The sequence below is a fragment of the Coenobita brevimanus genome, chromosome 33, assembly GCF_032717465.1.
Source record: "Coenobita brevimanus isolate Jiangsu-jjx chromosome 33, ASM3271746v2, whole genome shotgun sequence".
In the NCBI taxonomy this organism is placed as follows: Eukaryota; Metazoa; Arthropoda; class Malacostraca; order Decapoda; family Coenobitidae; genus Coenobita; species Coenobita brevimanus.
This window is the reverse complement of record NC_136986.1, coordinates 20713996-20737102: the sequence shown is the minus strand read 5'-3', so window position 1 is coordinate 20737102 and position 23107 is coordinate 20713996. Positions and strand designations below refer to the sequence as shown.

The 23107-nt window shown below is 40.2% G+C and overlaps 1 protein-coding gene across 1 annotated transcript; it reads right to left on the bottom strand.

The window, feature by feature from the left end:
* Window positions 1-18476: 18476 nt before the first annotated feature.
* Window positions 18477-18878, bottom strand: LOC145395815 (zinc finger BED domain-containing protein 5-like). Its single transcript, XM_080269347.1, has one exon. The coding sequence runs from the start codon at window positions 18876-18878 to the stop codon at window positions 18477-18479; it is 402 nt and encodes a 133-aa protein (XP_080125473.1).
* Between the last annotated feature and the right edge of the window lie 4229 nt (window positions 18879-23107).

Genomic DNA, 23107 nt, shown 5'->3' with positions numbered 1-23107 from the left:
TTTGCCACAGAGCTACCACGGCCCTTGGAAATGAAAGTCAGACATTCAAACCATAGTATCCCATTTGCCTTTCAGTGAAAAAAAAAAAAAAAAAAAAAAGTATAATGAGACTCTTCAACCATTTCACGATTTACTGCAAGCTATTATCACATGTACAGTTATGTGTCTATATGACTTGACCATAACCATGTAATCCATATCCATGCTTATTACATTCAGTACTGTACAGTTTCAAATGAATGTGAGGAGGGCAGGATACTTTATCTGAACCTTGACCTTACTTTAGTGAAACCACCCTTATATAAGCCACCACAGTATAATGATGACAGCATTTTAGCCAGCTGTTATCCCATCCATATGTATGTGTGCCTATATGACTTGAACATAACTCTTTCATCCATTTCCATGTCTTCCGTACTATACAATGTCAGAGGAATGCGAAGAATGCAGGAAATCTGAAGCTTAACCCCGCTAAAGTGACGGCCCCGATATATCACCCACAATATTTGAAGATTAGGCTTCCTCGACCTCATCCGACCACAGATTGATAGTCATCTTCTAATAATAACATCTCATGAGTATGGAGATAGATATATTAGAGCCAGAAAATAGGTGGAATTCACTCATCACACTATTTCCGGCAGCCCCGCCTTCGACCGTTTATCCCTTACTCTTACCTGTCCTGTGGAAATGGCCTTGACCTGATCCCCGTCTTTGTCTCTCCCATCTCCCACCGGTGTTCTCTCTCTCTCTCTCTCTCTCTCTCTCTCTCTCTTCTTCAGTACACTCCTTTTTTCCCCTTATGATTTGTTTCCATACCCATATCCACGTATTTTTCTTGTGTGTGTGTGTGTGTGTGTGTGTGTGTGTGTGTGTGTGTGTGTGTGTGTGTGTGTCAGAGCACGGGCGTCTTGCATATGGGGCGTGGTGTAGCCAGTGGGCTTTTTTCTTGTTTTTCACAGTACACATGAACTTTTTCATCAGCACTCCCCCTTTTCCGCCAATGGTTTGTGTTTGCACCGAATTACACACTTTAGAGGCTGGTCAGGACACACACACACACACACACACACACACACACACACACACACACACACTAACGACAAATTATTAGTGTCACTAACTAGCTAACTTGTGAACATACCACGGCATTTTAGCGAGCTATTATCAGGTGAACAGTTATCTCAATGTGTCGGGTGACTAGAACATCACCCTTTCACTCATATCCATGCCATATCCATATCCACATATTGTTCTTATATTCCACGGTCCACATCAGCCAAGTACTTTATCAATACACCCATTTCCCGATGTGGTTTACATTTGTATCGGCGTATTCAGCTTATTTTAGGGTCCGCTCTGATGCACCATTTATCCTCACACTCGGAAAATGTAGGATGCTTTATAACTCACCAACTTCTCTAACTTATGTTCACAACTTCGCCATTACCACGACGTTTTAGAAAAAAAATGTGTACCAGAGGATACACAGATATATGGCGAGTACACTGATATATGTTTCATTTTGTTTTGCGAGAGTTGAGTTTTGGCGAGATAGCCGCACAGGCAGAGTCCCTTTCAACTAAGTACCTCAGCCAACGGGTTAACCACAATAGGGCAATAATCAATACCATTCAAGTCAGAGAAAATCAAATCAGACAAAATCTCACATGAAAAGTTCAGCGAAGAGTCATGGGATACTAGTGTAAGATCAATAACAGACAGGTACCAGTTTATACAAGAAATGTATCAGGTCTCCCGTGCTCAGACGAATCCGGTCCAAATCCTCAGCCAAAGATGCTAGATCACCACCAGTGTTACATGAATTTTCTCCCCACAACGCATGACGCCCATTCACGTCACCTAGATGAACAAATGGCCTAGGAACCTGACAAATAAAGCGGTCAAGGGACAGAAGGGTGTGGAAGGGGGGGAGGGTAAATAAAGAAAACAAAATATGTAACTCCTCCCCAGGCGTAATTGAACAGCCACAGCCTGAAGGAGAGACCAGGCAGGAAAATAAGTAAATGGAACATTAGTACAGCAGAGGAGAGCACAGCCACCTCGAGAACCACAGTCCATAAGAGCTGGTGAGTGAATGACTGTATATCCTCTTAGAACAGGGAGAGTCTTGTCTCCCACCATAGTCTCCTGAAGGGAAACACAGAAGGTGAAACTCAGTCACAAGCAGTTGAAGTTCCTTCCAAAATGCTGAAACACCTCAGCAGTTCCACTGCAGAACAACGATTACTGGACGAGGCATGGCTGGTTAACACAAATGATAACAATATTTTACTGTAGCTTCTAAAGAATATCATGAATGGTGGGTTACATATACTGCCGCTGCACAAAACCCTCCAAAATCCTGAGTTGCTGCAGGTGGGATTTTATGGGGAATGTTCTTTGTGTTCAACCGTTCGTCTATCAGGTCATAGTCTGAAAGATCATAGGACCCAGCCTGGGGTATCCTCCTTATTCATGTTTTGAAAATGCGCCAAACCTTCACAATGATTTCTACTGGGTTGAACGTGGGAGAAAGTTCCCTTTCTGAAGTCTGTTTAAATTATTAGTGAAATGAAAAACAAAAGCATTCGGAGGCCAAATGCCAAGCACCGGCAAAACATCGTGGCAAAGGTACGAGCTACCTTCAAACCGAATTTAAAGAACATATCTTTATCCACTGCTGACGTATTGGACAAAATGCAGTTTGGTGTATAGCGGCTGGCATTCGGTTGCCTTTGTTCAAATCCTCACCAAAAGTTAATCACTTCTGTCATTTGTCGTGGTTTGGTGGAAATTCCACAACTCTTCGAGATATTTCGGGAACACACACACACACACACACACACACACACACACACACACACACACACACACACACACACACACACACACGCACACACACACACGAATATATATCGCCTCGCCTTGCTAAAAATGGATGATAAAAATCATTACTTGTCTGTAGCATCCCACGTTTATGGGTCTGGTAACAGTGTGTATTATGAAGAAGTATGAATATCAAACTCTAATACCAGAATTATGTTAAATAACCAGCATGTAAAGAGAAAACCATATTGAAACACGGATATAAAACTGACCTATTTATTTTATTTTCCTCTCAACACTGCCTAGTGATAAAGTTACTTTTATTATAACAGCCTCGTTACTCCCTCTGAACTGGCAGTTGATACCCCTCCAGTGAGGATTCTATATAATACATTAGGCAATTTTTCTACGTATAAGATCTGGAGTATCTGGAATCGACTACCAGCACAGGTAGTTGACACTTCGTCGACAGAGCAATTCAGAGTTATGGCAGACCTCACTTTGTGGAAGAGTGAATATTTCCTCCAATTTCCTAGCCAACGCCCCCCACCCCCCCGGGGTTAGGTGTACTTCCTTTTCCGTGCCCGTTTCGCAGGTGGGAGAGGTGGGTGGAGAGAGCCTTCATCTCTGCTCTATTTTCCACTCATTTTATGAATGACACCTAATACGTGGTAAATACATTCATGGTACAGTCACTCATAAAAATTCGTGGGAGTTCGGGTGTGTGTGGCCTGTGCACTACCCACCTCTTTCTGGTCGGCGAGTCTGTATAATGACGTGACAACGCACACACACACACACGGCAGAACTGTGACGCTGAGGTAATAAAGTATGAAAGGATTACGTTTGTCAATCATGTGTTATCGATGGTCATAATCAATTACATATTCAATGTTGTACAAGATATGAAGGTTAGAGCCCCTTCAATGTCTAAGTTTTTATTACGGAAGTGGACAGTGACGACGGTAGTGCTGGCCGAGATGCAGTTGAATCTTTTTGAAAATTTACTTCGTATCCACATGAGTAATACTGTAAACCATTAAGAGCTAAACTCACATAGTCTCTACCATTAACGTTGTTTAGCATATCTTCCTCATACCGTATATTCCTCCTAATAATCAGTGAAAACCGTAACTGGATAATAAAAAATAAAACTTTCTAAATAGACTAATAATCGAAACAATGAACAGTGAAGCAGTCTGAGTTGGCCAAAGTCGTAATGGAAAAGCCCTGAGTCAAGGGCAACACTACAGAAGGAAAAACACGAAGCAGGAAAGAAACTAATCACATAATAACTACAGGAAAATATTGAAGTAAGTCAATTGTTTCTGTAGTTATTACATGAGTAGTTTCTTACCTGCTTTGTGCTTTTCCTTCAGTAGTGTTGCCTTAGACTCGGGGCTGTTCCATTACGACTTTGGTCAGCTCAGACTGCTTCACTGCTCATTGTTTCGAGTCTTGGTCTACTTAAAAATTTTTATTACCTAATATTCATATTTGCTTTTCTTTGGATATTTGGAGAAATATACTGTATGACGATTATAAGCTAAACAACGTTAATGGTAGATACTACGTGCTTTTAGCTCTTAATGGTTTACAATATTATTCATGTGGGTACGAAGCAAATTTTCAAAACCTTTCAAATGCATCTCTGCCTGCACTACCGTCGTCACTGCCCAGGTTATTAATGAAAACTTAGACACTGAAGGGCCTTAAACCTTTATATCTTATCATACACATTAAATACGTAATTGATTATGACTACCGACAACACATGATTGACAGATATAATCCTATCATACTTTTTGACATCAACGTCACAGTTCTGCCATGATTGGTGTGTGAGTAGTCAGGTCCTTATCCAGACTCACCGTCCAGAAAGGGGTGGGGACTGCACAGGCCCACACACAAACGGACCTCCACGAACTTTTATCAGTGACTGTACAGTCTCCAGCAAAACTCGAGAGACCAGCTTGACGAGCAGGTTGGTGTATGTGGCATCGCCGCACCCCCAGTTCCATCCCCCCTTCCCTCGTACCCATTAATTCATCTACCCTCCACCCTCCCCACATCCAAGTGCAAGACTCGTATTGTCTCAGTCACTCTTCCATCATCCATTTGTCTTGGTAAATAATGGTTTTTGCTATGATAACGAATAAAAACACATTACACAGTGTTTTAATCCATAGTATAGTTATTTATACACCACGATCTGAACATAGAGTGATATACTGTAGTATACTTGTAAGGATAGTGAGTTTTTTAATCATACAATTTATCATTTTGGGGGTTGTATCCAGTCAGTGTGTAACATCAAACAGTCAGAAGTTATAAGTAGATGTTTGTAGTGGTTGGTGGTGTGCTCCTTCCCTTACTCGACGTAATCACTGTTATTTTACAAACTCTATTGTAGGTCATTACCATTAGTTACTACTAACACCCAATGTGTGATAATAGCAAAGTATTGCTGATACGTAAAACACATGATCAATATTATCTTGGTTATTGATGTCTTAATACATGATATCGGATAACGTTGGGCATCAAGAACTTGATGACAGCTTGTCTGATGGTTAAGCCGAGGCCATGACGTGGTTGCTGGCATTACCAAAGGTCAGTCAATATTTAGACCTCATTCATTGCTGCTGACAGTATTATAAGTATCAAGGTCAATTTCATACACAGGACAGCCAACAGTAGAGCCGTGTGGTGTGCTGACCCCACACGGCACACACACCATACAACCAGGGTCGGATTACCAGGTATAGGCAAACTGGGGAACTGCCTGCCAGGCCACACCCTGCCACAGGCCATCCAGACTTCCAGAGCAGAATAAACATACGCTTTGGGCGTCCAAACAAGTGCCATCACCAATCAGGCCATCAAAAAAGGCCATTATAGGTCATGCCAACATTTCACTGGAAATAACGGTAAAAAAAGTTCTGTATGTTGCAGGCCAGCCGTCTGCATTGCCTACCAGGCAACAGCATGGTTATTAAGGGCGCTGCATACAACTAACCCTCTCCACCCCTTGCCTCAGCCACTTATCGCCACGTACTCCAGTAAGAGACCCACACCACCTGATGACAATATCAGGTATAGAACCTTGCCTTATACAGTTATAACTGCAATAGGATATAATTTGTGATTCACACGTTTATGACGATGTATTTCGAGAAATGTAACCAATGACAAATTGGCCGAATGGATGATCTGCATAGTAACCAAACAAACGTGTCTCGATTCCAGCTTAGGCTAATCAACATTATCATGCCATACAACAGATAATTAAGTTCATTACTTTTCAGTGAGAACGTTTCCAGCAAAGGTGTGACGGATTATAATTCACACTGGTCAATGTTGCTAACAGCAACGTAATATATGATGCGGTCAGGTTAACCTTATGATTATTTGCTCTTCAACTTGTGGCCCATGTCTGTTACTACTTTCCTTCATCTCTGTGAGGCCATGGTTTTTCCCATTAACTATCATCAGCCGAAACGTCAATTGCCACAGAGAGGGAATGATGTTAAAATGGACAAACTGTTTTGGTTACGCAAATATTTAATAAGGAAGACTAACTGACTACCGGTATATTTAAGAACATATTTTAAAACGATATGAAACAATGGGTCAGACATTGGATTTATATGACAATGGAATGTGGTGGGTAACTGGGAGGAGTGATAAGGTAACCCTGTCAACACCGAGTAGGACCACCCACCACCTTTGTTATCGCCCTGTTCCAGTTACCCTACAATAACATGTGGTATAATGACATTAGTGAATGTTTTACCAGAGATCGGATGTTTTAGCCTGCCTTACCCTGCAGAGTTAAAGGCTAAGTTCAAACTAATGTATTATAATCTGCTATTGCACTGCATATCTGATTGAATAACATTTAGAAAATAAGGTCTTACTGTGTACCGATCATTAAATGCTTATTTACCATATCGTCAAACTATAAATATCACTATTATATGGTGCAGTGGACAATATTGTAATGCACACTTCATGGCGATAATAAAGACGTGTTTTTGAGCATTGTTGGAGAAAACACACACACACACACACACACACACACACACACACACACACACACACACACACACACACACACACACACACAAACAAAATTAACACCAAGGATATCCAATGACATACTAAACTTAGAGGAATACAATATATGGAGAAGAGATAGAAACATAAAAAAAGGAGGAGGAATTATAATATTAACTAAGAAAAATCTAAAAGCCAATGAAATAAAACTAGATATACCCTCACAAGTAGAACTGATTGCAGTAGAGATCAACACATCTGAAGGGAAAGTAACTGTAGCCAATTTGTACATGCCACCCAGATCAAACACATGGGAAAGAGACGAATATGAGGACCTGGGAGAGAGTGCAATTCAGAGTATTACTACATAAAATGGAAGAGAAATCGGAAAGAATTATACTAACTGGAGATTTTAATACAAATATAAATTGGAATACTCTAGATATAATTAGCCAAGAAAGCTGTTGGGACCAAAAGCTCCTGGATCTCGTGCAAGAGTTTTTCCTAACGCAACATGTGAGGGAAACCACCAGAAAAAGAGGACTCAATGTACCTGCAATGCTAGATCTCATATTTATTAGGCAAGAAAATGATATTGACAGTTTAATATATCACCCTCCACTCGGCAAAAGCGATCATGCAATACTAAATTGCAACTTCAGGATAGTATATGACATAGTTAACAGCAATGAAAGTTACAAAAAGAGCCTAAACTATAAAAAGGGAAATTATCAAGACCTAAAGAAGCATTATTTAAAAGTTGATTGGGAAAATGAGCTTAGAGGACAAGATTTAAATGCTGTATATAAAAAATTCTGTGAATTTTATGAAATTGGAGCCCAGAAGTACATCCCACAGCACAAAGAAGCAGATAAGAAAATACAGAAATGATTCAATACAGAATGTAAAAAATCTAAAGAAAGAAGAGATTTGTTGTGGAATAGATACAGAAGACACAATGGTGAAAGGGCATATAATAATTACAAACAGGCAAGAAACGATTATACAAGAATAAGGAGGGAAGCCCAAAAACAGTTTGAGGAGGATATCATAAATAAAAGTAGTGATCAACCGAAGCTATTTTACAGCTATATCAGAAGCAAAACCAAAGTAAAAGATAAAATACAATCCATTATGGACGAGGGAATCACTTATACACAAGAGAAGGATATTTGTGAAGCACTAAATAAGAATTTCCAATCAGTTTTTACAGAAGAAAAAATTTTTGAGAGGGACTATGTGGAACATGCATGCCCACACATACTAAAAGATATAAAAATATCAGAAAAAGTAATACAGGAGGAGTTAAGTAAATTAGACAGATGAAAAGCAAATGGTCCTGATGAAATTTCATGTTGGGTGCTACGAGAATGTGCAAAGGAGTTAAGTAAACCATTATTTTTTTAATTTTCAAGAAATCCTTGAGTCAAGGTAAACTACCTGATATTTGGAAGAAAGCAAACATTGTCTCCTTATTCAAGAAAGGAAATAGACAAAATCCACTCAACTACCGACCAGCATCACTGACCAGTGTTGTAAGCAAGGTATTAGAAAAGCTTATAAGAAAAGCTTGGGTAAATCATCTAGAAGAACACAATATGATAACAGAAAGACAGTTTGGTTTCAGAAAAGGAAAATCATGTGTTACTAATCTGTTGAGCTACTATGACAGAGTAACAGACACATTACAGGAAAGAGAAGGATGAGTGGAGAGTATCTATTTAGATTTCAAGAAAGCATTTGACACAGTACCACACCAAAGATTTTTATGGAAATTGTACCATCAAGGAGGAATTCGAGGCAAACTGTTTTGTTGGATGCAAGATTTTCTAAAAAAAAGAGATATGAGAATAGTACTAAAGGGAAATTACTCATCATGGAAAGAAGTGAATAGTGGAGTATCACAGGGCTCAGTGCTGGCACCAATCATGTTTTTAGTGTATATTAATGATATAGACAGTAATACTGGAAATGAAAGCTATCTAAATATGTTTGCAGATGATGCAAAAATAAAAAGGAGAATTACTAACACAGACTCTTGTAAAGAGCTACAAGAAGAATTAAATAAACTTCATGAATGGAGTAGTACATGGCAAATGGAATTCAGTGTGGACAAGTGTCATGTAATCAAGTTTGGTAAAAGTGGAAAAAGACCTGATTGGGATTATACGTTAGGAAATAAAACCCTACACACATCAGAAAGAGAGAAGGACCTAGGTGTGATTATCAGTAACAGATTATCTCTGGCTGACCACATCAGTGAGAAGGTACGGAACATATATACACTGCTTGCAAATATGAGAATAGCATTCACATACATAAATGAAGACATGCTAAGAAGGATAATAACATCATTCATCAGACCAGCCCTGGAGTATGCATCAGTAGTCTGGAGTCATCTCAAGAATCACATAGACAAGATTGAAAAAGTTCAAAGGTCCGCTACAAGATGGGTACCAAACTTAAGGGACCTAAGCTACGAAGAAAGACTAAATAAACGAATCTACCAACACTACAGGAGAGAAGGAAAAGAGGTGACATGATAACGCAATATAAATGCATATCAGGGAAGGAGAAAATAGACATAAATGATTACTTAACCTATGGGGAAGCATCAGCAAGAGGACACTGCAAAAAAAAATGCATAAGGAGAGGTGATAAAGACGTAAGGAAATTCAGTTTCCCAAATAGAGCAATTGATGAGTGGAATGCATTACTGAATGAAATAGTGTGTGCCAAAACAATTCACAAATTTAAGGATATGTACGATAAATATGGTTTAAGACACGGAACAGTACGAGCCTGACTCATTCCTGTAAAGATACAATTAGGTAAGAACAATTAGGTAAGAACACACACACACACACACACACACACACACACACACACACACACACACACACCTTATCCACCCCGGCCGAGTCGTCGACCCCGGGCCCATCTCCAGATGCCCCCACCACAACGTGTGACGGCCAGCTACCCCTCTATACACCACCGACCACTACGAACATCTGCTTATAGCTTCCGACTGTTTAATGTTACACACTGACTGGATATGACCACAAAAATGATAAATTGTATGATTAAAGACCTCACCATCATACGAATATACTGTAGTACTATATCACCCTGTGTTCAGATCGTGGTGTATAAATAACTATACTATGGATTAAAGCACAGTGTAATGTGTTTTTATTCGTTATCATAACAAAACCAGTATTTCCCAACGACAAATGGATGATGGAAGAGTGGTTGAGACAATGCGAGTCTTGCACTTGGATGTAGGGAGGGTGGAGGGTAGACGAATGAATGGGAATGAGAGAGGGGGGGGGTGGAACTGAGGGTGCGGTGGTGCCACATATACCAACCTGCTTGTCGAACTGATCACTCAATTTTTGCTGGATACTATACCTCTGAGGTACAGGTCGTAAGACCTTCTGAGATATTACTACTCCTTGGAATGACCTCTCCCCCATCTGTGTGTGTGTGTGTGTGTGTGTGTGTGTGTGTGTGTGTGTGTGTGTGTGTGTGTGTGTGTGTCTGTTTATGAGACATTTCTTACAATGTGTTATCCCAAGGATCTTACAAGCGAAAAATGGTGAAATCTGCCTAAATGTTGACTACATTTGGTAAGCAGAACAGGTGAAGAGTTTTCTTTGATGACTAAATTATGCATTTGTAATGCACAGTGAAAGCATGTCAGAAGATCACTTAAGAATAGAACTGATGCTATGGACTCTCACTTCATATGGACATTATATTAGGATAAATTAATTAATGACAGATTTTGCTAGAAGTGTTAACGGATCTTGTTCCAGTGGCTGTTCATGTGCCCATAGGGCAGGTTTGTAAACAGACAGTTTTGTTAGTCTGTGGTAGGTGGCCCTTGAAAACGTGACATATTTTTCAAATGTAGCCCAAACTTGTTATTCATTGGAATTTATACCTGTATCTCCCCAGTAACAGTGGAGATACATGGGAATATATCAGACAGCTCTATTAATCACATTAGTCCTATATCGGCCTACGTACCAAAGAATGATCATTATCAAAAGTTCAAAACATGAAAATAATGCTTTAAATTAAAAGGTTAGTAAGAACTCTGAGGACTGTTAACATTTACTTCTATACAGGTAATGTGATATATGGTTCATGTTTGAACCAAAGCTATATCACATAAATGAGATTATCTATTCCAAAGAAGACTCCGTGCAGCTATTAAACACCAGTGTTTTGCATATTTTTTCTGAATGTAACTTGAAAATGTATCAGCAAACATTCTTTTTAAATTCATTATACATTATCTAATCCAGAATTTTGCATCATTAAAAAGTATTGGCCCCCGTTTCAAAGCACAAAGATATCCTTTTCGATTCTGCAAAATACTGCCTTAATTATCGTATTTGTATGATTCACATGCACCATACCATTTTCCACAAGGAGTACAAAAAGTATAAACTGGGAACGAAGAGTACGTTCCTAATAATAAAATAATGAAGTAATTCCTGATGATACGGCCTGACTATTCAAAAGCATGCTACATAGGGACAAATAGTGACCACATTGTTTTAGGGCATGTGGCAGTATACCGAAATAGTCCAAACAGCCCGATAAAATGTAGTGATGGTACCACTGAGTATGAGGGGGCATTACAGTATTCTTAGCTGTTGCCTGAACTATAGCCCAACCAGCCACTTTACTTTGAACGAGAGATGGGAGTGACCAGCCTAGATTGATGCACTATGTTTAATGATTTTGCTTTATCAGAGTTGTAGAACATATTGTTAAATTGATTCTTAATATGTTGTATTGTTATTAACCCCTTAACCGCAGGGCATCACCTTCATGACACTTGGGCGGAATGGATCATACTGTGGGGCGTCACTTTTGCGATTCTGTGTTATTTTGTATTTGCCAAGGCATTCAAGTGGTGACTTGTATCATCTGTCAGTACTGCTAGTGTCCAACAATAGTCAGTGCTGCTAATGTCAACTGTACTCCCATCTTTTGTTGACAATTTAGCCATTTTTCCCAGTTCTTGACTCCCCTCCCTACCTCCCCTCCATTACCCTCTCCTCCTGCCTGCCCAGTCGCGCCACACTATGCATATCTTGCCCGGATTTTTCCACTGATTTCATCCATTGAAAAGAGCCCTATGCCCTAATCTTATACAAAATAATATATATAAAAAGGAAAATAGGTAAATGACACCTGGAATTGGCTAATTATCACCTGGCAACACCCCACGTGCATTCGTTCGCTAATCTTCCCTGCTTATTTTCCCTTTAAATATGCCGTATGACCTATTCTCGTAATAAAAATATATATAAGAAAGGAAGGGAGAAGCCTAAGTGTTATTTACATTCACCTGGAACTACCTAATTTATTATGTATTGTCTAGACATCCTGCCAATCATTTCATAGCATATAAATTAGCAGCTGTCACCACACTGACATTGTCAACCCTTGGCTGTCCATATACACCGCGTCATGCAGTTTACTGTTGTCTTTCGAGGTGAAACCATGTCGGATTCGCACCTCTCCATTTCTGCTGCATCTGAGCCCATTGCAAAGGGCCCTGTGACCTCTACCCCTACTAAACCTCATGTGGAAAGTGGTAAAGGACTAAGTGACTCTGCTGTTGAACGTGAACTGGCTAATATTCAATGATAATGATGGACAGCGACTACGATTTTTCTGGTGAATCGTGTGATGAGCTTGTGGAGGAAATGGTGACAGAAACTCCAAGTACTAGTGCTTCAGTGTCCCAAGTTCGTCCTGGTTCCAAGGGAAAGGAGCCCTTAGTGCAGCAAGGGAAGGAATTTGGGAAGGGAATGAAGAGGAGGCGGGTTAGCCCCGGAACCATGGCCTTGTTTGACCCAGCCCACCATGAGTCCCGAGGTGAATCACCTACCCACTCTCCCAGCCCCACTTCACTAATATCTTTCACCTCTTCGGCCGAACTTTCTCCTGAGACTTCGTTGTCAGTCTCCACCAGCACCTACAGTGAAGACAGGCCTTAGGGGATAAGGTAAATCCATTGCTCATCATAAAAGTAGAGTTGTTTCTAGAGTAAAGGCTACTAGTGGTACACGTCAACTTAGGGTCAGTCGGAGTGACCTTGAAACGACCAAGTCCGCCTCACAGCCATGCTCATCCACCCTCTCCCAGCCTACACCACCACAAGAGGGAACCCTGGACGCCTTCGTGTGGATTGAAGGTTCCAATTTCGTCCTGAAACAACTCCACTTTGACGAGAGTTCCTCAGGGATAGAGCCTGCCTTCACTCTTGACGAGGATGCTGAGTGTGTGGACTACCTTTTGGCCTTCCTTGATGACTAAGTCATCCAGCACATGTGTGATGAGACCAACAGGTACGAGTCACAACGTGCTGCAAGCGGTGCAGGTACAGCAAAAATGCAACAATGGACCGTGCTTGGAGTGCAGGAACTGTAGGTGTTCTTCGCCCTCATGCATCTCATGCCTCATTCACGGAAGCACGAGTTGGAAGATTACTGGTCCTTGGACCCTTTACTACCATCACCTGCCTTCAATAAGTACATGGCCAGAGATCGGTTCCGTAACATCATGGGATACCTGCACTTCATCAATGATGTACCTTCTCAGACTGACCCACTCTGGAAGATCCGGGAGATTCTGAACAGAATGAAGGATAACTTTATGTCATTCTTCCACCCATTTCAGAAGGTTGTCATAGATGAGTCCTTGGTTCTGTTCAGAGGCTGTCTGATGTTCGTACAGTATATTCCAAGCAAACATCATCGGTTTGGAATAAAGTTCTTTGTACTGTACAACTGTAAGACGGGTACATACTTGACTTCGTCATCTATTCAGCCAGCACTGTCGATCTGGACAACACACACCCCCATGGCTTCTCAGGTTGTGTATTGAAACTGCTGCTTGAAAGGTGTTTTGGTGGGAATCATGTGCTGTATACTTACAACTGTTATGCAGCACCGAAACTTGCTAAATATCTTTCAGAGCACGGTATTGGCTCCTGCGGCACTGTGAAGAGCAATCGCTCCCACTTCCCCAAATTCCCTGAGGCAGGAACTTCGCAGCGGGGAGATGTGCACCTATGCAAGTCTGAGAAGATGCTGGCAATACGGTGGCATGGTAAGAGGGTCGTGCACATGTTTACCATCGTACACAAGAGGGAACTGAAAGACAGTGCGAAGGTAGACCGTAGGACAGGTGAACCTGTGATGAAATCTGATGCTGTCATCAACTGTAATATCAACATGCGGCTGGGGGACAAGTCCGACATGATGACTAGAGAGATCGACTGCCTCAGGAAGAATACTAGGTGGTACAGGAAAGTGTTTCTGCATCTCACTGACATGATGATGCTGAACGCCTTCATCCTGTACAAGATGAAGGTAAAGCCACCCAAGTCCTTCTCCCAGATGTTGTTCGCCAAGACCTGTGTTCAGCAGCTGCTTGAGAGATATGGTAGGGTGACAGCAGCAGCTCCAAGGTGCCATGCTGTAAGACTTCCCAATAGACTTGAGCAGAGGGTGTATATAGATCGGCACAGACTGGTGCAAATGCCTGCCACTATGAAGAGGAAGGCTGCGATCCGCAGGTGCCAGGTCTGTGCACATACCACCCAACACACACCTGAGCACAAATGCATCTCTTGGCAGTGTGCTGAGTTCCAGGTTCCCCTCTGTGTACCTTGCTTCTTTGATTACCACAGCCTGAAGCATTTCTAAAACAGTGCAAGTGGGAATGTCAATAATGTGTAAATAGCATGTGAAAGCAATGGATGTAAATATAATCGAACAGTGGAAAATAATTTTTTAAGTTACTGCAAGTGACAGTGCATAACACAGTGTAAATAAAATAGAAATGTAAATAATGAAAATATAATTGAAATTGTAAATAGAAATGGAAATAATTAGTAATATAAGAATATGAGTACAAATACTTGGAGTAATGACAGTGAGAGTGAAAGCTTCGCTCTGTACGCTAGTTTATTGAACGAGAAAATGAATGCCTTGGGTGAAAATAAACTACTATTACGGAAGAAAACTTATGGATAAATACTGTATATATAAATAAGTGTAATAAAGTACTAGGATTATAAAGTGTGAGTGTGCTTAAGAAAAATAAATGACAGAATACCAGTGGGGAACGAGCACGGGTGGAAAGCTCAAATGCGCTCGTAATTTACATTGCTTTCACTTTTTTTTTTTTTTTTGGTATGGATTCCAAACGACTTGAAATTCATAGAATAGTGTTTCTAGTGATAATATCAGGCACTGGTAATCATACTACGGGGTGTCGGGAAGTGTAAAGTGGACACTTCGTTACCCAACTTCAGAAGTCTCCACAAGTCCTAAAGTAGTCGACAAAAGCTCAACAAACATCCCTGGAGAAAGCTGAAGGTATGTGCCATATGCATATTTAATTATAATATACTAGGACTAACTTATAATATTCTAGGACTAATAACTGATTTTTGGCAAATAATTTTTAAAAAGTCACTCGGAGTGCGATTATCCCCACGGGACAGGCACGGATCGCTTCTGACATCTCCCCGGTTAAGGGGTTAAACACTGTGCATGTAGCGCTATGCATATAACGGGTGACTATGCATAATTTCATATTAATGATCTCTTATCTGTCACCCACAATCCCATCCACTCATGCAGATGACTCAACACTACATAGTTCATTCACACTCGGACACCCATTTACAACGTCTAGTATCTCTGCCTCTCAACTCAGTACGACCATCTCCATAAATCAAGACCTATCTACATTCAGTGAATGGGCACAGAACAACCTTGTCTCATTTAATGCTAGTAAAACTAAATATATACAATTTATTAATTGACAGATATTGCCAGATTCGTATATTACCTTCAGTACTACTAATATTCCCATCTCCAAAAGTACTGAAATTCTCGGCGTCTCACTTAACAATACCCTCAGCTGGACCTCTCATGTTAGATCACTTGCTAAAACCGCCTCAAAGAAACTTGGACTAATGTACAGAGTTCGTAACTTCTTCACTGACGACCAGTTAGCTGTGATTTGTAAGAGTCATGTGTGCTCTCAGCTTGAATATTGCACACCCTTGCGGAATGGATGTGGAGAGGTTGCATTAAAACAACTAGACAAAGTTCAGAACAAGGCTGTTAGAATTATTAACAACCCTGCCATTACAAATAAACTACCTCCCCTACAAGTAAGAAGGAATGTTGCCTCCCTTGCATTATTTTACAGATATTTTTATGGCAAATGATCAGACGAAGTTGCGTCCATGGTGCCACCTCTCCATGCCTTCCCTCGTGCTACACGGGCATCTGGCAACGCTCATGACTGGAATGTCACTCAGCCATATTGCAGAACTTCTGCCTATCACAATTCTTTCATTCCCCGTACTGCATCTCTTTGGAACTCGATTCCACAGAGTTGTTTCCCTCCAAACTTCAACCTACAGCAGTTCAAGTCTAACTGTTACAGATATTTTATGAACAGAGGACACCAATTATCTGGTGTATGAATTATTTTTTTTTTTTACTCATTTCTTTTTCCTTCCTCTCTTGTTATTAAAAAAAATGCCCAGTGCATTAGAACACAGAAGAATAAATATTAATGTTATAATACTATTGGTTAAGAGATTCCTACATGGTTTACATAAAAACTAGAACATTTACTCCTACGTGGTTTACATAAAAACTAGAACATTTACTACATTGGGACCTGATGATGGCTATTTTAGGTTCTTCCATGACTCACTACTGCAACTTTCTGTTTTCAGGCTGGTCTGTATGAACAGTGGAAAAAGGAAACACTGGAAGCCGCTGCACGTGAAAGTCGAATGAAACAGAGGGAAGAAATAAAACAGCAAGGGCAGGATGGAGCAGAACACAGCCAAACTAATTTCAGGAGTCTGTCCGTTTTCCATTCGCAGGGACCTCTGCTGCTTCTCCTGGTGGGCATCACCCTGGGCAGTGTGGCCTTTGTAGTGGCGAGACTGCTGGCGTCTGAGCCTCACCCTTCACCTACATCTGGACCTACGAGACTAACATTAGAGTGACTAATTTTCCATATGACTCCCGCAGGCAGATATATATATTTTTTATTGATATGAAACAGGCCCGTAACATAATTTTGTATCTGACCTCTTCAGCCTTAAGGCATCATTACTGTTGCATTCATAATATTAGTAATCATTTGGAGGAAACATGAATAGCGTAGACAAGGCGTCTAGGGGTACACAGTGTATTAATATTGTATTTTTAGTCCAAAGAAGAAAAAAAACTAGTTTACAAGTCCTTTTACTCTTATGAGGTGTATGTAATGTTAGATTCAGAAAAAAAATAAAAACGAATTAATACACGTGATATTTTTTTTGTCTGTACCAGCTCGAAACAGAAAGGTGTTAACATTAACTATTCTTGCTACTTTTAGGCAGTGAATATACTATAAAGTGAAAGAGACATGACCTTAATTCTTAACGTACTTTTTACCATTTTATTTATAGCAGAAAATACAACTGCGTTTTTTTCTTCTTCACCCTTCATGCATTGAATCGGTGACAGTACAGCAAGATAGAAAAATATTATTGACATTTGACAAGCCTATTATTAAGAGAGGTATTAAAAAAAGGAAGCCTTCATGATGTGGCATTGATGTAATTGGGCAGTTCCATTGCCTTCCTATAAAGGTCCCTTAACACCCTGTTCCCAGAAATGGTGATACTGGTCTGAAGAAAAGGACAACTTTAAAATTCAGTCTATTGAGTTCATATTCAGATGAACCTGCGGCAACAAAAACAGTAACAACAACAAAATCAACACCACCACTATCAACCACCACCACCACCACCACCACCACTATCATCATCATCATCATCATCAACAGCAACAACAACAGTATCAATGATGCAGATGGTTCAAATAAAGGCATCAAGTATTTCAGAATTTTAACATGATGGTAATTGGGGGCGCTCACCATCCACTCACTCGATGTAGTGCTGCTCTCGGGTGTTTGCCATTTCCCCTCCTCCCTCCTTTCCTTTCTTCCTCTTCTTTCTTTACTTCATTCTTTCCTCGTCCTTCTGCCTATGGGTGACTTTACAGTCCCTCTTTTGTTTTTCTTTCTTTCATTCCAGTTCCCTCTGCCTGTGAGTGACTCTACACCAGTGGTTCTTAACCTATTTACTACTATGCCCCCCTCTAGCAGTTAGTCCTTCCCTCCACTCCCTCCTCACATCCTCAACCAGCTTGATAAAATTCCCTCCCAGATTTTAAAAAAACTGAAAAGGAATGGGTGTACTTAGTCTTTTTATTGAGCATGAATTCTGTGCAGACAATATACCCAGCATATTTAATCAGGTTACTTTCTTACAAACTTAGTAGATACTTGACACTGCTTCTCAGTTACCAGATCTTGAATGCGTGGTCGAATGCCAGAGAGCGCACAACGTAAGTCCCCTTCATCGTTCAGCCGGTTTCTGTACTTGGTCTTGACAGCAACAAACGTGGGAAATGCAGCTTCACGAGGATACCTGGGTTCAAACACTGTCAGAATCCGAAATGCTTGATGTGAGATCAGAGGGTAAACAGGAAGGTACTTGACCCAGAACGTCTCAAGATCCAGTTCTTGAAGTCTTCCTCAGCTAAGGAGTTGAACTTTAACTCACGAAACTCCTCTTGCACTCCATCTGAAACATCAGCTACTTCACATTGAAATGGGTCCCTGATGAATTTCCAGGCTTCACGTTTCTCATCTATATCTGGGAAGTATCTCATGGATTCTGCTTTTAAGTCAGTCAGATGAGTGATTATATGTTTCTTTAACTCAAAATCAAGGTAACTGTGAATTAGAGCAGAATCCAAGTTACTATAACTGGTTGTATTTCCATTCTGAATTTGACATTTCCAGAGGTCGAGTTTGGCCATGAAGGCTCGTATGGTGTCATGGGGCATGAAGATGTTGATGTTTTTTCCCATGTAGTTTAAGGTTGATTGCATTTCAAGATGTTGAAAAGGCAGTAGCACAATGTAAGGAGCATGAGATTAACGCTGTAATGAGAGATCTGAATGCAAAGGTTGGAAGAGAAAGATATGGAGACGTGGTGGGAATGTTTGCATTGGGTGACGTGAATGAAAGAGGAGAAAGGTGGAGAAAATGGTACAATTTGTAGAACTTGGTGATAATGAGTACATGGTTCAGACATCATCCTAGAAACCTTTGGACGTGGAGAAGTCCTGTCAACATCTACAACAACCAGATAGACTATATTACAGTAAATAAAGGGTTCAGGAATTCAGTTACAAATGTTAAGACCTACCCGGGAGCAGATTGTGGTATTGGATGTGATCATGTTCCTGTGGCGGCAACCTTTAAAGTTATATTCAAGAAAATCAGAAGAAAAATGAGGCACAAAAGAAGAGAGTGGAGTTATCTTGGAATGGAGGAGCAAAGAAATGAGTTTCAACTCGAGTTAAGAAACAGGTATGATATACTAAGCGAAGAAGAGCTGAATGAAGGTGGGATTGAACAGGAGTGGAAGCATGTGCAGACGGCTATTTTGCAGGCAGTGGAGGAAACCGTACCAGAAAAGGAACAGGAAAGAAGACAATAGTGGATTACTGATGATATTTTAGCAATGATGGTGGAAAGAAGAGAAAAACATAGTGAAAGTAGATATAGAGAACTGGATGTGGAAATAAAAGGAAAATGCAAGGAGAAGAAAGAGGAATGGTTGAACGAAAAATGCCAACAAGTAGAAATATTACACAGAACTAACACTAGGAAGATGTATAAAGTTATCGAAGAGATAAGCGGAAGAAAAAGAAATGCTAGAAGTTCAGTAATACAAGATAAAAATGGAAACACTTTAACTCCTTAAGCGCAAGCATGTCGGAGGAGGTCCGTGCACCTCATGCGGGGATATTCGCGTTCCGACTGACTTTTTAAAAATACTTGCCAAAACTCAGATATTAGTCCTAGAATATTATAATTACATATGCATATGGCACATACCTTCAGCTTTCCCCTGGGATGTTTGTTGAGCCTTTGTCGACTACCGTAGGACTTGTGGAGACTTCTGAAGTTGGGTAACGAAGTCTCCACTTTACACTTCCCGACACTCCGTAATATGGTTACCACTGCCTGATATTATAACTACAAAACTATTTTATGAATTTCAAGTAGTTTGGAATCCATACTCCAGAAAGAAAAAACACTGTGAAAGCAATGTAAATTACGAGCGCATACAAGCTTTCCTTCCGTGCTGGTTCCCCGATGGTATTCTGAGGCGGAGCTGTCATTTATTATTTATAAACACACTCACACTTTATATTCCTAGTACTTTATTACACTTATTTATATACAAAATATTTATCTATAAGTTTCTTTCAGTACTAGTAGTTTATTTTCACTCCAGCCATTCACTTTCTCGTGTATACTAGCATAGAGAGCGAAGCTGTCACTTTCATTTTCATTACTTTCACATTCACTTTCACTTTCATTACTCCTAGTATATATACTCGTATTCTTATATTACTACTTTACAATATTTATCTATAAGTTTCTTTCAGTACTGATAGTTTATTTTCACTCCAGGCATTCACTTTCTCGTGTATGCTAGCGTAGAGAGCGAAGCTGTCACTTTCATTTTCATTACTTTCACTTTCACTTTCATTACTCCTAGTTTATATACTCGTATTCTTATATTACTACTTTACATTATTTATCTACAAGTTTCAGTACTAGTAGTTTATTTTCACTCCAGGCAATCACTTTCTCGTGTATACAAGCATAGAGAGCGAAGCTGTCACTTTCATTTTCATTACATTCACTTTCACTTTCATTACTCCTAGTATATATACTCGTGTTCTTATATTTCTACTTATTTCTATTTCTATTCACATTCTCTATTTTATTTACATTATTTACATTTCTATTTTACTTACACTTTTATGCACTGTCACTTGCAGTAACTTATAACACTATTTTCCACTGTTCAGTTATATTTACATTCATTGCTTTCACTTGCTGTTTACACATTATTTACATTTTCATTTGCACTGTTCTATAGACCAGAAAGATCGTAGTCACTGTCCATCATTATCATTGATAAATTAACTAGTTCACGTTCCACAGCAGAGTCACTTAGCCTTTACCCCTTCCCACACGAACTTTAGTAGGAGTAGGGGTCACAGGGACCTTTGCATGGGGCTAAAAAGCAGCGGAATTGGACAATAGCGAATCCGACGTGATTTCACCTTGAAAGATGAGAGTAAACTGACTGCTGGGTCTAGGGGCAGTGAAGGGTTGCCAACGTCAGCGTGGTGACAGCTGCTAATATATATGCTATGAAATGATTGGCAGGAAATCTAGACAATACATAATAAATTAGGTAGTGCCAGGTGAATGTAAATATACCTGAGGCTTCTCCCTTCCTTCTTATATATATATTTTTATTATGAGAACAGGTCATACAAGCATATTTCAAGGGGAAATAAACAGGGATAATTAATGAACGAGTGCACATGGGGTGTTGCCAGGTGATAATTAGCCAATTCCAGGTGGATGGCACTATCAATTACCTTTTTTCTTTTTTATATATATTATTTTGTATGAGAATAAGGCATAGGGCTCATTCCAATGGATGAAATGAGTGGAAAAATCCGGGCAAGATATGCCTAGTGCTGTGCAGCTACGGCAGGTGGGAGGAGAGGGTAATGGAGGGGAGGTAGGGAGGGGAGTCAAGAATGGGGAGAAATGGCTAAATTGTCAACAGTGGATGGGAGAACAGATGACAATAGCAGCACTGACTATTGTTAGACACTGGCAGTACTGACAGATGATACAAGCGACCACTTCAAAACCCGGGCAAATTCAAAATAACAGAATCGCAAAAGTGATGCCCCGCAGTATGATCCATTGCACCAGAGCATCACTTTCGTGATGCTCTGGTGCAATGGAAACTCCAGACAGACTCGCATGAAATTCTTGATGGTTGAAGCGCACTTGTAACTACTCTAGTGGGGGTCTTAGCTACTCCAAGCTACTCTTAACTAATCATGGCTACTCGTAGAACTTTACGGACCATTTGGTGTGGCAATGCATAGTGACTCTTAGCTACTCATAGAGCTACCCTAGGGAATTCGTAGCAATGCATAAGCTATGCGTAGCTACTTGTAGCGCCCACCTGGCACACTCCTAGATTGCTGGATTCTTGGCCAATTTGACAAGAATCTGCAAGGGGTTTGAACTCTTGGCGACTCTTCATCCAACTCCTGAATGTGTGAAAGTCCCTCAAGTGACTCTTTTGATGCTATCGAGAATATTTCATCTTTTTCTTTAGGTATAAGGTGTCACTAAATATTTCCTAATCTTTGACGTGCCAGCTCGTGTCTCTTGGCCTAGGAACTCTTGGTCGATATTACTTCAGAGTGAACTTAAGGGTACAGCACAGGAAGCCTACATTGCTTTATCAGTTGACTAGCTTGCTGATTATGTGGTGGTAAAGGATACAATTCGTAGGGTTTATGAATTTGTACCAGAGGCATATAGTCTCAAGTTCAGGACCACTTACAAACATAAAGATCAGACCCAAGTGGATTTTATTTTTAATAACTGAAGAGAGAAAAGAAAATGAAAATTAAAAAAATCCATACATCAGATGACTGGTGTCCACCATTAGAAAAAAAAAAAAAAAAAAAAGTTGAAATTGAACAGCTGTAGTTTGAGGTTTGGGGGGAAACAACTCTGCGGAAGCGAGTTCCAAAGAGATGCAGTACGGGTAATAAAAGATTACTGACAGGGGAAAGTTCTACAATATAGCAGTGTGACGGTGCAGTCATATGCTACCAGATGCCAATGTACCACAGGGGAAGGCAAGGAGAGGTGGCACAATGGATGTAATTTCATACGAGCATTTGCCATAAAAGAGTCTGTAAATTAATGCACGGGGGGCAACATTCCTTCTTACCTGTAGATGAGGTAGTTTATTTGTAATAGCAGCGTTATTAATAATTTTAACAGCTTTGGAGGGTTAGTGCCCCTCCCCGGAAAACAACTAACTAAAAAAACAAACAAGAAGCCTCGGACAAGGACTGACCAAACGATGACGACCCAGGACCGGACAAAGGACTTGGTAATGAGTACATGGAATGTAAGAGGAGCAAATGATGAGGTGAAAGAGAGAGAGATTGTCCAGGTGCTTGAG